The sequence below is a fragment of the Centruroides sculpturatus genome, unplaced genomic scaffold (assembly GCF_000671375.1).
Source record: "Centruroides sculpturatus isolate CEXI.00-Female unplaced genomic scaffold, Cexi_2.0 scaffold1016, whole genome shotgun sequence".
NCBI lineage: Eukaryota > Metazoa > Arthropoda > Arachnida > Scorpiones > Buthidae > Centruroides > Centruroides sculpturatus.
Window position 1 is genome coordinate 301800 of NW_019385415.1, and position 14327 is coordinate 316126.

Sequence of the window (14327 nt, forward strand, 5' to 3'; positions counted from 1 at the left end):
TGTGTATAATTGTTGCTGTTTGAGGTACTTTGGATTAGCATCATACTGGATTCAGTGAGAATTGTAACGGCGAACGAATGACCGAGCTAAATCGAACTTTGTTTGTACTGACATATACAGAAACTTACCTCTGGACTGGTTTCCATACTACCTTGAAGAAAGATCCGGCTTTTTTCAATGCCTTTCTATCTCTAATAGCACATCCAATGGTATATCCAATAGAATAGCCAATATTATATCCAAAACTATTCTCCGTGCTATCCTCTTGCTTTCTGAAGTCTTTATTCACTTCGATCTTTGTTGGAGGAACCATAACGTTATTATTTAATCCATGCTCCTCCTTATCTTCAACCAATCGCCCACTAAAAGTGGAAAGAAAGAATTTACAATGCAATAAATACTTGTAAAATTAATAGAGAAATTATAATACATTACTTGGCAAACATTTTATCTAACCTTTCGCAAAATTTTCCATTATATAAGCAAATTATCGCTTAGAAATTCTCGGTATTAAAGTTATTAGTATTTTGTGGACATGCGGGCCACTCCTAATTCTGAACTCATTACTGTATGTAACTCTTCTCTCTGAGATTTTTCGGATTAGTGCCAATCTCAGAGGAGAACAATGGTGCTCTATCGAACTTTGATTATATGTAGAGGAGGTACTGTACGTGTCGCTTAACTATGGATCCAATAACATCACGACAGAGATCCATAGTTTTTAATGGAGCCGAAGAATACGTAGCCGCCTGTATCTTTTCTACGTGTAGATAGGTATATATATATATATATATATAATTATCATCATTGTGTTACACATATGGAATGACTATATATTCATCGCCGAAACAAGGAGAATTTTGAAGAATGAGAGAAAAACGTGTCTAAGAATGATTAAACTTAATTTTAAAAATCCAGCAACGAGTTGCTTAACTTTCCCGGCAACATTTGGTGGCTTCATCTGTTATGATATTTTATTAAAAACTTTTTATATTTTTAACTATTGTGAAATTGTAAAAAGCTTAATTTTGGTAGGAATTTTGAGGGTAGGAATGGGTTTTATGAAATATTTGTAAATGCTAACAAAAAGTAAAATTGTCATTAGGTCTGACCCTACTCGAAATAAGACACATGATTCCTTTTATCTCCCCAACCCTCGACCTTTAACAACCAACATTTAATAGCATCGATCTTCCTAATACACAATTTAAATTAAATTTAATTAATTACCATTTGCACCGAGCAATTTCTTTTTAAAGCCATTACTTTTTCGAATGACTTTCTTATTTGCACAAATATCAATAAAATGTGAAAAATTTCTTACCCCAAGGGTGAAGGCAAGGGTCGATAATCGCTAGAATCAAAAAACATTTTTCAATCNACGTAAAAATTCTCTAATTAGTCTGGAAACGGGGGACCTAATTCTTGCATTCTGTGAAAACGGGTAAGATCGGCTATAATGTAATTATCTTAATCTTCACTATCGTTACTTTTTGCCCAGCGAAGCGGGTTTTTGCAGCTAGATTCTAGATTACTTAGAAAAACAGTCTTTTATATATAAAAAAAACTATATTACATACAAATAAAAAAAACCCAGCGAAGCGGGTCTTAGCAGCTAGTATCACATATGATCGTTAATAACGTTTTTAAATTTCTGCCCCTTTTGGCCCCCACAATAGGACATCGAGTTTTAATGTGTGTAATGTAAATGAATAATCTTATACAGTATAGATGTTTTATTGATTTAACAATTATTTAAAATAAATTACGCTAAGTATTTTTCAGAAAAAGAAAACTTAGCTCCGTGGATAAAGTGCTCCGCTCGATAAGCTTAACAACACTAAAATGACATTACTCTGTATCTTTTGCTTTATAAAAAAAATTGAAAATATATCAGCTGGTCGTATTTAAACAGATATACTGCATAAAGAGAAAATTATGTAGAAAACTTGCATACACAAATGCAATATAACAATTTTTATTTGAAACATTCAAAAAATTAACTCAATTTAAAACTGTAAATAAATCTTAAAAATTATTGATATTTTACTTTAATTTATTCAATCTGGTTGATAATAATAGTTGATATGCTAGTATTCTGCAAGCAATTTTAAATGTTCTGCAACATTAATTAATTAACTGGTAGATATAACGGGCAATTGGAAAAAATTCGAAGGATAAGCATTTTGTGTTAGTTGCCATTTTCCACGGAGAATCCCAACTCTTTTACCCTCAATTATATGCACATTATTCTTAATCAAAAATCTTTCATCAAAATGCAAGTCACATATTCGCGATTTTCTTGTCAGTTGTAAATCTGTTCGGAGAATTATACGTTTCCACTTATCTAACTGGATCGGAAGTAGTGTAAAATATGCTACTTTTCATCATATTTGCAGTAGCCAGACATACAATCACAAAACACTTATGCTGTGTACACACTTCGAACATTAAGGCGAAGAGTTCGAATAAAGCGAACATATGCGCATGCGCTCCCAGTGTCAACTTTGAATACGATGGAGCACTAAATATCGTTGAGAACTTTAGAAGGGTTAAAAAATAGGTTCGATTTTCCGCAAAAATTCAAAGAAATGGCATCTAAAATAGCACAGAATTTCCGAAACTCCCTTCTTAATGTGCATTTTCCCAATTAAAACGCAGCCAAAAACGCAAAAAATCGCATCTAAACTAGTACTAGAGAAGACGAGTTCTTCAAGGTAATCCTTAACTTTCTACCTCTTCCCCGCGGGGGAATTTCCAAAAATTTTTTATTAGGATGCATTCTCATGGTGTTTCTCACTAAAGCGCAGTTAAAAAATCGCATCTAAAAGAGTACAGTAGAAGCTGCGGTTTTTTGGATAAGCCTTAATTTTCTCCTCTTCCCGTGCGAGGGGAAATGTGGAAAAATACCTTCTTAGTGTACATTCTCGTCACGTACTCTAACTGTGTACCAAATTTCAGCTTTCAACTCCTAACCGATTGGGCTCTACGCTTATTATTATTATCAACCCATCTCGCTTATAACTTATTATAAGATTAAATAAGATACGCGAAAACATTACTCAAAATTTAAACATTAAAGATTACATATTTGATTATCGAAAAAATATAAATAATCAAGCATAATTTATCATTTGGAACAGTGAATGTAGTGTTACACATATGGAATGACTATATATTCATCGCCGAAACAAGGAGAATTTTGAAGAATGAGAGAAAAACGTGTCTAAGAATGATTAAACTTAATTTTAAAAATCCAGCAACGAGTTGCTTAACTTTCCCGGCAACATTTGGTGGCTTCATCTGTTATGATATTTTATTAAAAACTTTTTATATTTTTAACTATTGTGAAATTGTAAAAAGCTTAATTTTGGTAGGAATTTTGAGGGTAGGAATGGGTTTTATGAAATATTTGTAAATGCTAACAAAAAGTAAAATTGTCATTAGGTCTGACCCTACTCGAAATAAGACACATGATTCCTTTTATCTCCCCAACCCTCGACCTTTAACAACCAACATTTAATAGCATCGATCTTCCTAATACACAATTTAAATTAAATTTAATTAATTACCATTTGCACCGAGCAATTTCTTTTTAAAGCCATTACTTTTTCGAATGACNATTATTTATAAATACGTATGTCAAGTTATATTTTTATTACTACGTAAAATATATTTAAGAGTTTACGACCACTGTGCTGGGTGAGACGTCGTTGAAACAAAAAAAGTTATGCTGCTTCTCGCCGCAAAGCGATTCGAGCGCCGGATGAACCATCTAGTGTAACTTAAAGAATAAATAAAAGAAAATAATAAAAATTAATATATTAATACTTTTTTCTTAAGTAATAATCATATTAAAGCATTAATCTAATGATTGATTTATTTTAAGATTAAATAAATGTACTTGACATGTGGCAACGTGATCTGTAGGAGCATATGGCGACTATGAATCGTTGGGAAAGCAAACCGTGTTTTATAGATCAACAACATGTGATCTGTAATAAAGGGAAAACAAGTATAATATGATCGTCGTGGGTGGATAAACAGAAGTGAAAGTCTGGAACACGAGATAAATAGGAAACTGAAAAGATTGCGAAGAACATGGACTGATATATTTGTTTACATTTGTGAGTTGGTGATTGTTGAATTTGAATGAAGTGATGAAATCGAGCGATATATTCGAATTGGTTCGTCCACAATGTGTTTATCTGACGAAGAGCGTGGAAACGGTGAAGGCAAGTGACATTACAGCATTAAGAAAAATTCTAGGATCCATAAATATTGAAAAGACGACATTTCAAGAGCTTCAGGAATATTTATTATTTCCTTTAAGATTAATTTTGAGAACAAATAAAAGGTTCGTATCTTTTTGAATTTCTCAAATGTTGTATCATAATCATATAATTTGGCGATTACTGTTAAGAATATACTGGTGTAACTATAGCAGATAACTCACGTTGAATTTATATTAAATATACTGTGTAAATTTAATAAGATTTTGATCTGTGTTATTTCATACCATTGTAAACAACTGTGTTATTCTTTACCATTGTAAACAAAAAATGTTTGCTGGTGGATGTTAATTAAGTACTATACAACCCTTTTTTGTAAAGATGTCTGACTAAATAATCCCAGATTCTGATGACTAAATAAGGCTTTGAAGCTCAAATTATTAGTAAGCAAGCCCTTCTCACTTTCAAAAATTATAATATTTTTGGGTAATTTGCTTTTATGTATTGTTTGTAGTGTAAAGTGAGTACAATGAGTCTAAGAAGTGAAAGTATACAGATCTTTATTGGATTTCAATTGTTATATTCAAATCATAAAGACATAATTTTACTAAATGAGATATATTATCAGATGGTTCCTATATATTATTTTTATCATAAGAGGGCAACAAACAATGGGAATTTATTTATTTCATTTTGTATGTACTTCATATTGCTTGCTATTGCTTGCAAACTGGAATATGATTTCTACACAAAGGATATTGACAAAATATCTTTTGTATAAAAATGATTGTAATGAGTGATTTCTGAGTTGAATTTGAAAATTGTTTTATCGTACATTCTGTTTCAAAGAAAAAGATCACCTTAAAGATAACATGCAGTAGTAATTAAATTCTACATGTGAAATGGTAGTGAAAAATGAAACATTATTACAATATTACAATATTAATGTACAAGCATACATTACTAAAAATCAGCTTCATCACAAATGTTGCATATAAAAGTTATAAAGCTATCTGACATTGATCAGTTGCATTAATTGCTAGACTGAGTTTTTCAATGTCTGATTTGTAACATGATGAAACTGTTCTTCTTTGATGCATCCTTGTGCTGTGATTGAATGATTATTTTTTATTTTTTTTCTTTATCATTCCACATGCATTATTTGACTATTACTACATACTGGCTTTAAGATGTATTAATTTTTTTACAACAAAGCATATATTGTTAAATTAGTTGTTTCTGAAACAGTTGTCAAATATATATATATATATATAGGCTATAATTTTTTTATTTTTAAATATTTTTATTTTTTATAATCTTATTTGTAATAAAAAAATTCAGTAAATTCAAATTTATTGTTTACTAAGTCATGTTATAAGAGAGACAAAACCTTTCACACTTTGTTTCTAGCAGTTTAATCCATAAGAACAAATGTTTTTGGCCATTACGTCATTGCTGATTACAAAGTTTAAAAGATATTGCTATTGTTAATTTTCTTTTAATTTTACCCAAGAGATGTGACCAACTATCAATGATAAGATAATTGTTTAAATTTTGAAAATAAAATAACAAGAAAAATACAGAAAATGCTTGACAGATTGTGACATGCTTGATGAGAGTGGATTGGCCTATTTAATTTAAGGGGTTGTTGAAGAGTGATTGCCATGCGGGGGAGAGTGAGTTTGCATCTCTGCTGTTAATACAATTTTCTTTGAGGGATTTCACAAAGGTTTCTAGTGTTTCAATTGTTATAAGTTTGTTGCTGTCAAGCACAGGTATAATAATCTTAGTCTCTTCCCATTTGGCTGTTATATTCGGTTTGCTTGCAAATTGGGCTAGGGTGGGATTAAACTTTTTGTTGTGTGTGTCGTATTTATGCTCGGCTATCCTTTTTGTAAGTGATCTGTTGGTTGAGCCTATGTATGTTAATTTCTTGTTCAGTTTAAATCTGTTGTCTTCTAGCGGAAATCCCAGGTCTTCTGGCTTCACTGCATTTATCTTTGGTGTTAGCCAGAAGTTTATATATCAGAGGATTGCATTTGTATGTAAGATCAGCTTTGACCTTCTTGGTTATGATTTTATATGTTTGGTTCATTCTAGGGTCAAAATCAACTACAATGCATTTACATTGCTGTTTTAGAGGTCTGGGATTAATCGCTTCTGTTTCTAAGCAACTATGTATTTTTTGCACTAGCTTATTGACAAGACTATGTCTTGTTTATAAAATCGTACTGCTTACTGTGTTACCAGCTTAGAGGTATGAAAGCGTACATGTCAGGAGTTGCAATTTGGCAGAGAGTATTAGGTGTCCAAATCATTTGCGCATAAAAAACCAGACTTGTAGGTACTCGGGGGACCGAGAAACGAGTCAAAATAAAATACACAATAGCGACTCTCTCTACAAACAGGCAAACTGAAGTCAGGTGGTGAGAGTACCACCCACAGTCATTCTAGGAAGTGGACTCTGACCCTAGGTCTGAACATGTAATATTTTCTTTGTTAAATAAAATATGTAATATAATTTTGTAAGTTTGGGAGTGCTTCAAATATGACATTAAAACAGGGTTTTGTTGTTACAAGTAGGTTTTTTAACATTATCTAGTATAGTAAATTTGTGGGACCGATAAAAATTTGACGTTATATTAAGGTTGTCATTACATCTGATGACATTGTATATAATTGGGTTAAACTGTATATTGTTTGTGCAAAATAAAAAAATAATTTCAGATGATACAATAGCCACAATTATTTTTTTCAAACACGGGAAATTTTTGTTACACATCAACAAAAATTCAACCTGGGCCGAGATGCAGTGGAGAGAAATTTCAAAACTGGATAGGTTAATTTCATCAAAAATGCATTATGGATGATCTTGTTGTCGTGGCTGGAGAAGTTTGAACAATTACGCCCAAAAGCAGTGATAACAAAGAAGATTGGAGAATGAGAACGAGACTGTCTTGAGCGTTAAAGTGATCCACTTAGTAGTGAGTCTCCGAGACATAGTCTTGTCCCAAATATGGCCTTGCCATTTTATTTGTGTATTAATTTACAGTTGTAACCATGGGCTATGGTGATGTGTTTGATGTGTTGAATTTCTTATAGCACGTCATTAATGTTAGAGCAATGGGTAAACGTTCTACGGATTAGAGCCCTGTAAGCTGATATTTTATAAGTAAATGGGTCGTTTGAGGTTGAGGGGATAAAGAAAGATTGAAGATTAGGCTTATGGTATACTTTTGTGGCTATACAACCATGTTTCAAGTATATACGGAGGTCAAGGAAATGGGCCATCTTATCACCTTGTTGGTCTAACTTTAATTTAAGTCCAAATGGGTTGTTATTGACAGCCTGCAGAACTCTGTCTATATCTGGCTTGGATCTCCAAATAATAAGAATTTCATCTACATAACACGTGTAAAGAATGATTTCTGTGTTGAAAGTTTTTAGGACTTGGCTATCTAATTTTCTAACTACTAATTTACAGAGGTCTCCAGATAGTGGGCTACCCATTGAAACCCCTCTTTTTTGAAGATAGATTTGCTGGTTGAAGGTAAAAAAGGAGATGTAGCACATTACATGGGCTAGCTCTAAAATCTGCTTGTGGTGTTTGAGCATGGATGGATTGAAAGAGGATGGATGGATTGAAAGAGGAAATCTCTAATAGTACAGAAGCACGGTTTCAATTTAATGGAAGGATACATAACTTCAAAATCTAGAACTGCAATAAATTCTTGATCTGTAAGAGCAATATTTTTTAATTTAGTGATGAGTTCATGAGTGTTCAAAATGGTGTACTTATATTCTTTCAAATGGTTTCTGAGGAGCTCATGTAAGCCTTCTCAATGGGTAGTGTTGGGGATCTTGATTTGTCCACAGTGGGCTGTATTTGTTTGCCTGGTTTATGGGTTTTAGCATAGCCAAATAGCCTCGGTATCTCAGATGATTGCGTCATGGCAGTTCCTAGTCATAGGTGTTTAGCTAGTGGTGAACTGGTAAATCTAGTAACCCTATTATGTCTAAATATCCTTCTATTTTTTGTATATCCTTCTTCTATTTCTATTTTTAATAGTTCTAGCTTTGTGTGCATGAAAGGAAAGTCGTGTTAGTTTAGTTGACAGAATCTTTTGGATAATTTGAATCTGCCTTTTAGAAATTGTTTCCACTAGTCTTAGATGTTAATAATATAATTTTGGCTACAATAATTTATTTTTTTGGAATTTAAAATTATCAGAATTATCAAATTATCAGATATTTTTCAACTGAAAAAGTGTTGCATTAGTCTTCAAACATCCCTTTATTTTTTCATACAATTTTAAAAAAATGCATTATTTTTATTATTATTANTAATTAATAATAAATTCATGCTTTTTAGTTAATTCAAAATTACTAATAAACTTAAAAAGATAAATTTTTTACAATTGGCATTATCTAATCTTTGCAATAATTTATAAAAATAATAATATTTCACTTAATTGTTTTCAACTAAAAAATGTAAAGTATAACAACAGATGCTAATAAAAATTATATAATTTTAATTATAAAATATATTAATTTATTTGTATATATTTTCTAGATCAGATGTAATCATTCAAGCATTAGATTTGATGAAATATGTATTTGATAATACAATTATTACCACAAGGAGTATGTTTGATGATGTTTTCATGCAACTTCTTATTTTAATAAGTTCTCCAAAGGAAAATATAGTAGGTTGGTATATACTTTAGAGATTTAATTTTCAAATTTATGAATGAAATTTTAGTAAACTGATAAAGAAAATTTTTATTATTTTAGTTCTTGATGTTTGTGAGGAGATGAAAGTATCAACATTAACATGTCTTCAGTCTTTAATTTCTCATATTTCTTTGCAGTGAGTAACTTATAGTTTATGCTTAGGTGCATATTGCTTGGTTTTAAAAATATTTTTATAGCTAATTATATTTATATTTGATATAATATTTTTCTGAAATTAAATATTTAACATGTTATAAAACTATTTTCTTAAATATTATTTTTGCTCTTTGAATATGGTTTGGATTTTATTATAAACTTTAAATCATACTTAGCCTATTACATCATTTAACTTTATTAGATTTGTGCAATTTTTATTATAATTTACTTTCTCATTTTGCATATGTTATCAAATTGTATAAAAAGTTTTCTATATTTCTCTAGTAATTGTAATTTTCTAGTATTTGCTGAAGTATTATTTATTCTGAATAAAATATATCTTATATATTTCATTTACAAATTTAAAATTTAGAAATCTATTATATTATATTAACAAAGATAAATAATTACAACTTCAAATTCTTAATATAAATAATATGGTACAATAAATGCAATACAGTAGATCATCGATTATCTGAATATTGATCAACCGAAAAGTCAATTAACTGAAAGCTTTCCAGCCAGCAAATTTAAATTTTCACTAGTGCTGTGGTGCTGCAATCTTTGGTTATGTTTTGGACTACTCCAATATTATTTTTGTTGGTGTGTGTGTTTTGCTGGAACACTGGTGCAACCATGAGAAGGTACTTAAGAATGTGCCAGGATTTGAACAAATTTTAACATGGTATAGGTTAATATATTTTTCGTACATAATCAGTTATCCAAAAAATCGATTTTCCAAACAACCCTAGTCCTCATTTGATTCAGATAATCAATGCTCTACTGTATTCCCATTTATTTCAATAGTAAATAAAATTTGACAATGAGAATATAAATTTTAAATAAAGAATAAACAGATAAAATTTATTCAACATAAACAAGAAAAACATAATTTAAAAAATTCATTTTATTTCAATGATTTATTGACTGATCTCATTGTTGGAAATAATGGAAATGAATTTTTTTTTTTTAAGTAACAGCTTCCAAATTCAAAGAAATTAAATGTTTTTATACATAGTAAAAACTGAAATGTCAAATTTGAAATAATCCCCATTGTGTCCCAGGCTGGGTGAGGGAAGAGGCCAAACAAATTCAGGACAGATTGCTATGAAAAATCCTAGGAAGTTGCTCATTCCTCACCCTGAATTTGATTCTGTGTTTCTCAGAGTTTAGGCTGATGCCTGTAACCATCTCAGGCATCCAGTCATGACAAATCCACTCAGTCTATACAATTTTTTTTTAACTAAGACATTCGCTTAAAATGACAATGTCAAAAATCACTTGGATCAGTTTTTTGTAAGCAATGATCAAAACTTTTATGAATGTCAAATCATGCTATTACCAGAAACCATTCAGGCATCCAGTCATTGGTTTAGATTATTATGTAAATGAATAGACACAAACACATGTCTATGCTTTATAATATAACATATATAGATAGACATATAAATTAATTTTATAAATAAAAAGAATATAATTATTAATTTTTAGGATTATGGAACACATATATAAATATGAGTTTTATCTTCCCTTGAGTCATGCTATCTATATATCATTACAAATGATTGAAAATGATTCTTCACGTGATATTAAAGTGAATGCTTTGGAAATAATTTTGAAGCTGTCAGAACCAAAAGGTATGCTTTTTACAAGAAATTTTTGTAGCTGATTCTAATAAAAAATTAATTTTTGAAAATTTAATAGACATAGGTCAGTTGCAGTCCTTAGCAGGCAATAAACTTGCTTCATTTCTGCCAGGAATTACTTCTTGTTTGACTAGAGTGGTTACAAGTGATTTCCATCAGGGCCATGTAAATATTTTTAAAAGTTATATTTAAATATTACATTAAACATACATACTTAATATTGGGTTGTTCAGAAAGTAATTTTGTATTTTTTTACCACTAGACGGATTAGTTGTATTTTTCTGCCATTTTCATTTTAAACCGTATTATAATTATATATTTTGACAGCTAGCATTTTAAGGCTTATTTGTAAAAAAGTTTGTTTGATTTTGTGCAATTGGTTATTTTTTGTGTCCCATCAAATATGCAAGATCGAAAGCAGCATTTTCAGCATATTTTGCTCTTTTATTACTGAAAAGGTAAGAATGCTATATTCAAGCGAGAAAAAAATTGTGCGACATGTATGGAGAAGATGTATTGACAGAATGACAGTGTCAAAACTGGTTTACAAAATTTTGTTCCGGCAATTTCAATATTGAAGATGCACCACGTTCTGGATGGCCAGTTGAAGCCAATGAAAACAAAATAAAGGTACTGATTAAAGCAAACTGCCGAATAACAACACGTGATATAACTAAGAGATTAAATTTGTCAAATTGAACTGTTTATGATTACTTGAAACAAATTGGTTTCATTTCAAAGTTTGATATGGGTTCCAGAGAATGCTCTCTTTGGTGGGATTTTAAGGAAATTTTTTTTTTGGAGCTTTTACCAGACAATTTAACAATTGATTCAAAAGTGTACTGCCATCGAGTAAACAAATTGAGTAATATCATCAAACAGAAAAGGAGGCCAGAACTGATCAACAAAACAGGTGTAGTGTTTTACTACAATAATGTCAAATTTCACACAAGTTTGGTAACTCCTCAGAAATTGTTATAACTTAGATGGAATGTGCTATCACACCAAAGGTATTGGCCAGATCCAGCACATTCAAATTATTACTTGTTCTGGTCTATACAAATTTTTTTTAACTAAGACATTCACTTGAAATGACAATGTCAAAAATCACTTGGATCAGTTTTTTGTAAGCAATGATCAAAACTTTTATGAATGTCAAATCATGCTATTACCAGAAACAATGACAACAGGTATTTCACCAAAATGGTCGATATATAATTCAATAAAATATTTATTTATTATAAAAATATTGTTTTTCTTCCATGGAAAAAAAAATGAACTTACTTTCCGAGCAACCCAATATAAATGTATATTTCAGAATATAATCAAACAAACCATTTTGCAATGTTATCATTTGAGATTCTTTTCCTGTGCCATAAGGATAACCTCTGCTCAATCCGGGTGTTTGACCTGTAATGATATGTTTTTTCATTACTTTTCATTGTATTATTTATTTTTGTTAATGTCCAATTTTATTTTAACATAATGTCCAATTTCACAATATAAAATTTTTATATTTTATTCTATCTTTTACAAACCTTCTGAAGTAACATGTTGTCCTATTGCCCTTGCTCCTCCATGACTATTTTCTTCAAACTGTATTTCAGATATAATGATATTATCTTCAAGCACTGATCCACATTGTGTACAAACTGCATCTCCTCTTCCAGGATCAGTATCTATTTCATTACAACCGCAATGCTGACAATTTCTAGTAGACATACTGATATTTTCCAAAAACTAACAAATACACAATTTTAATCTAAAATTAAACAATACATATATGTGTAAAAAAAGTGTTCTACTATATAACACTCAAAGTTTTAAATATTTTTTGTTTATTCAAAATCATTAAAAATATACATTTACTATAAAGAGGAAAAAAAAACTAATTTGATGCAATATATTGAGTTTTATTAAGTATTTGTGTTTCTCTAAATTATTTTCAGTTTAGGGAAAAGACAATACTGTATTTTACAGACTATAAGACGCTACGGCCTCTAAGATGCACCTTAATTTTTAAGCAATTTTTTAAAAATATATTATTTTTACTATTTTTACTGCCTAAATTCAATCCTTTTATACGGATTGAAGCAAATGCTGATCCACCAATCAACACTTAGTAGCACTATCGGACGCCCGCTGATCATACGATGGTCGCACGATGATCGCTGGTCAATCTGTGGTCATGGATTCAGAACCATGACCACAGATTATAGTACGTATAATACAGTAATTACTGAATTTAATAAAATCAGAATAACCATTTATGTCTATTCTTTCATCATATTTCAATTACATTTATTAAAACAATAAATTTTTCATTAGCAGCTCTAATGTTTTCTCCAAAATCAATAAAAAAATATATGACTGAATGCAGTCTGGGACCAGTATAGCATAATTTTACTTATTGAAATTTATGAACTTATTTCTTTTCCCCCATTTTTGACTCTCCATCCTGTGGGCACTAAGTTTTTTTCGATGCCCATCATCAGTTCAGCCAGGCCCACAAGCATAATTGACAGGTGGAGAATGAGAACTAACATATGGGAGACAAACCACCTACGAAAGGGGGACCTTATGAAGAGTATTCTTTATTCACAAAAAAGTTTAAATGTAAGTTTAATTTCAATTGGAGAAAATATTTCTTTGTGAGATAATTTTAAATGTAAAAATATTTAATAATGAAATATATTTAACAGTGAATTAAAATATGATGTATTTTCAATTGTCATGCTACGGTATATCCCGGGAAGTAATGGTATGTTTCTAACTATAATAATATAGAATACTGTGTGATATAAGAAACATATCTCTGTTTTTATTACGTAGCCGACAGAAGAGGGGCTTGAGCCCAGAACGCGTCTCGGCAAATAAAAAATAAAAGTTGATGACAGAATTGCCTAGTGTCTGTATAAGCACCTAATAGTGATAACAAATTATTCAAATAAAGGAAGACACAGTTTCAGAATATATTACAACAAATAATAATAATAAAAGGATAAAAGATCAACACATAACATAATTAAAAAATTACCTATTCTGACAGCATTCGTGATATGACGAACAGTTTTAAAATATCCAGAGTATTTCGATTTTCAAATTCACATAGGTTAGTAAAGCATGGGAAGATGTATACTGTATAAGCTAAATTATGACCTTATCAAGGAAAAATTAAGGTTTCATAATATCGTTTATATCGCATTATGTTATCTTATTACGTTCATATCCAACAACGTAGTCTTAATTAACTAAGAACAACCGAAACATCCGTCATTCTATCAACCATATTTAATACAGCGTGCTATTCAGTGTTGCCAGATGGGAAAGCTTCTTCTTCTCTTCCTCACGGTTTACATTGAGATACAGTATTAAAAAGCTGTTTATATCGTATTTTATCGTAATACATTATTATGATTTTTATTTGATTGTATAGAAAAATATAAAGTGAAAACAAATTATAAACTGAAACAAAATTAAAGTTTTCGTTAAAATCTTCAATTCCAGTTCTTCCCTGGTAATTTTGTATTCAGCATATTTTTGATTTTGCACTTCGAAC

At 30.3% G+C, this 14327-nt stretch overlaps 1 protein-coding gene and 1 long non-coding RNA gene across 3 annotated transcripts in view; one reads left to right on the top strand and one right to left on the bottom strand.

Annotated features, from left to right (window-relative positions):
• Window positions 1-3889: 3889 nt before the first annotated feature.
• LOC111638757 (TELO2-interacting protein 1 homolog) overlaps window positions 3890-14327 on the top strand; it is a 19401-nt gene continuing 8963 nt past the window's right edge. Inside the window, exons 1-5 of the mRNA XM_023384511.1 lie at window positions 3890-4357; window positions 8806-8942; window positions 9027-9102; window positions 10614-10759; window positions 10827-10933. Coding sequence (XP_023240279.1) covers window positions 4161-4357; window positions 8806-8942; window positions 9027-9102; window positions 10614-10759; window positions 10827-10933 — 663 coding nt within the window. The 5' untranslated portion in view covers window positions 3890-4160. The remainder of the gene's footprint in view (window positions 4358-8805; window positions 8943-9026; window positions 9103-10613; window positions 10760-10826; window positions 10934-14327) is intronic.
• LOC111638758 lies at window positions 12042-14154 on the bottom strand. Of its 2 annotated transcripts, none has more exons than XR_002758935.1 (3): window positions 13806-14154; window positions 12307-12530; window positions 12042-12178 (listed from the first exon to the last, which is right to left on the bottom strand). It is a non-coding gene; the product is annotated as an uncharacterized LOC111638758 (long non-coding RNA). The 2 variants fall into 2 exon arrangements; XR_002758934.1 differs by having other exon boundaries at window positions 12307-12508; window positions 13806-14089.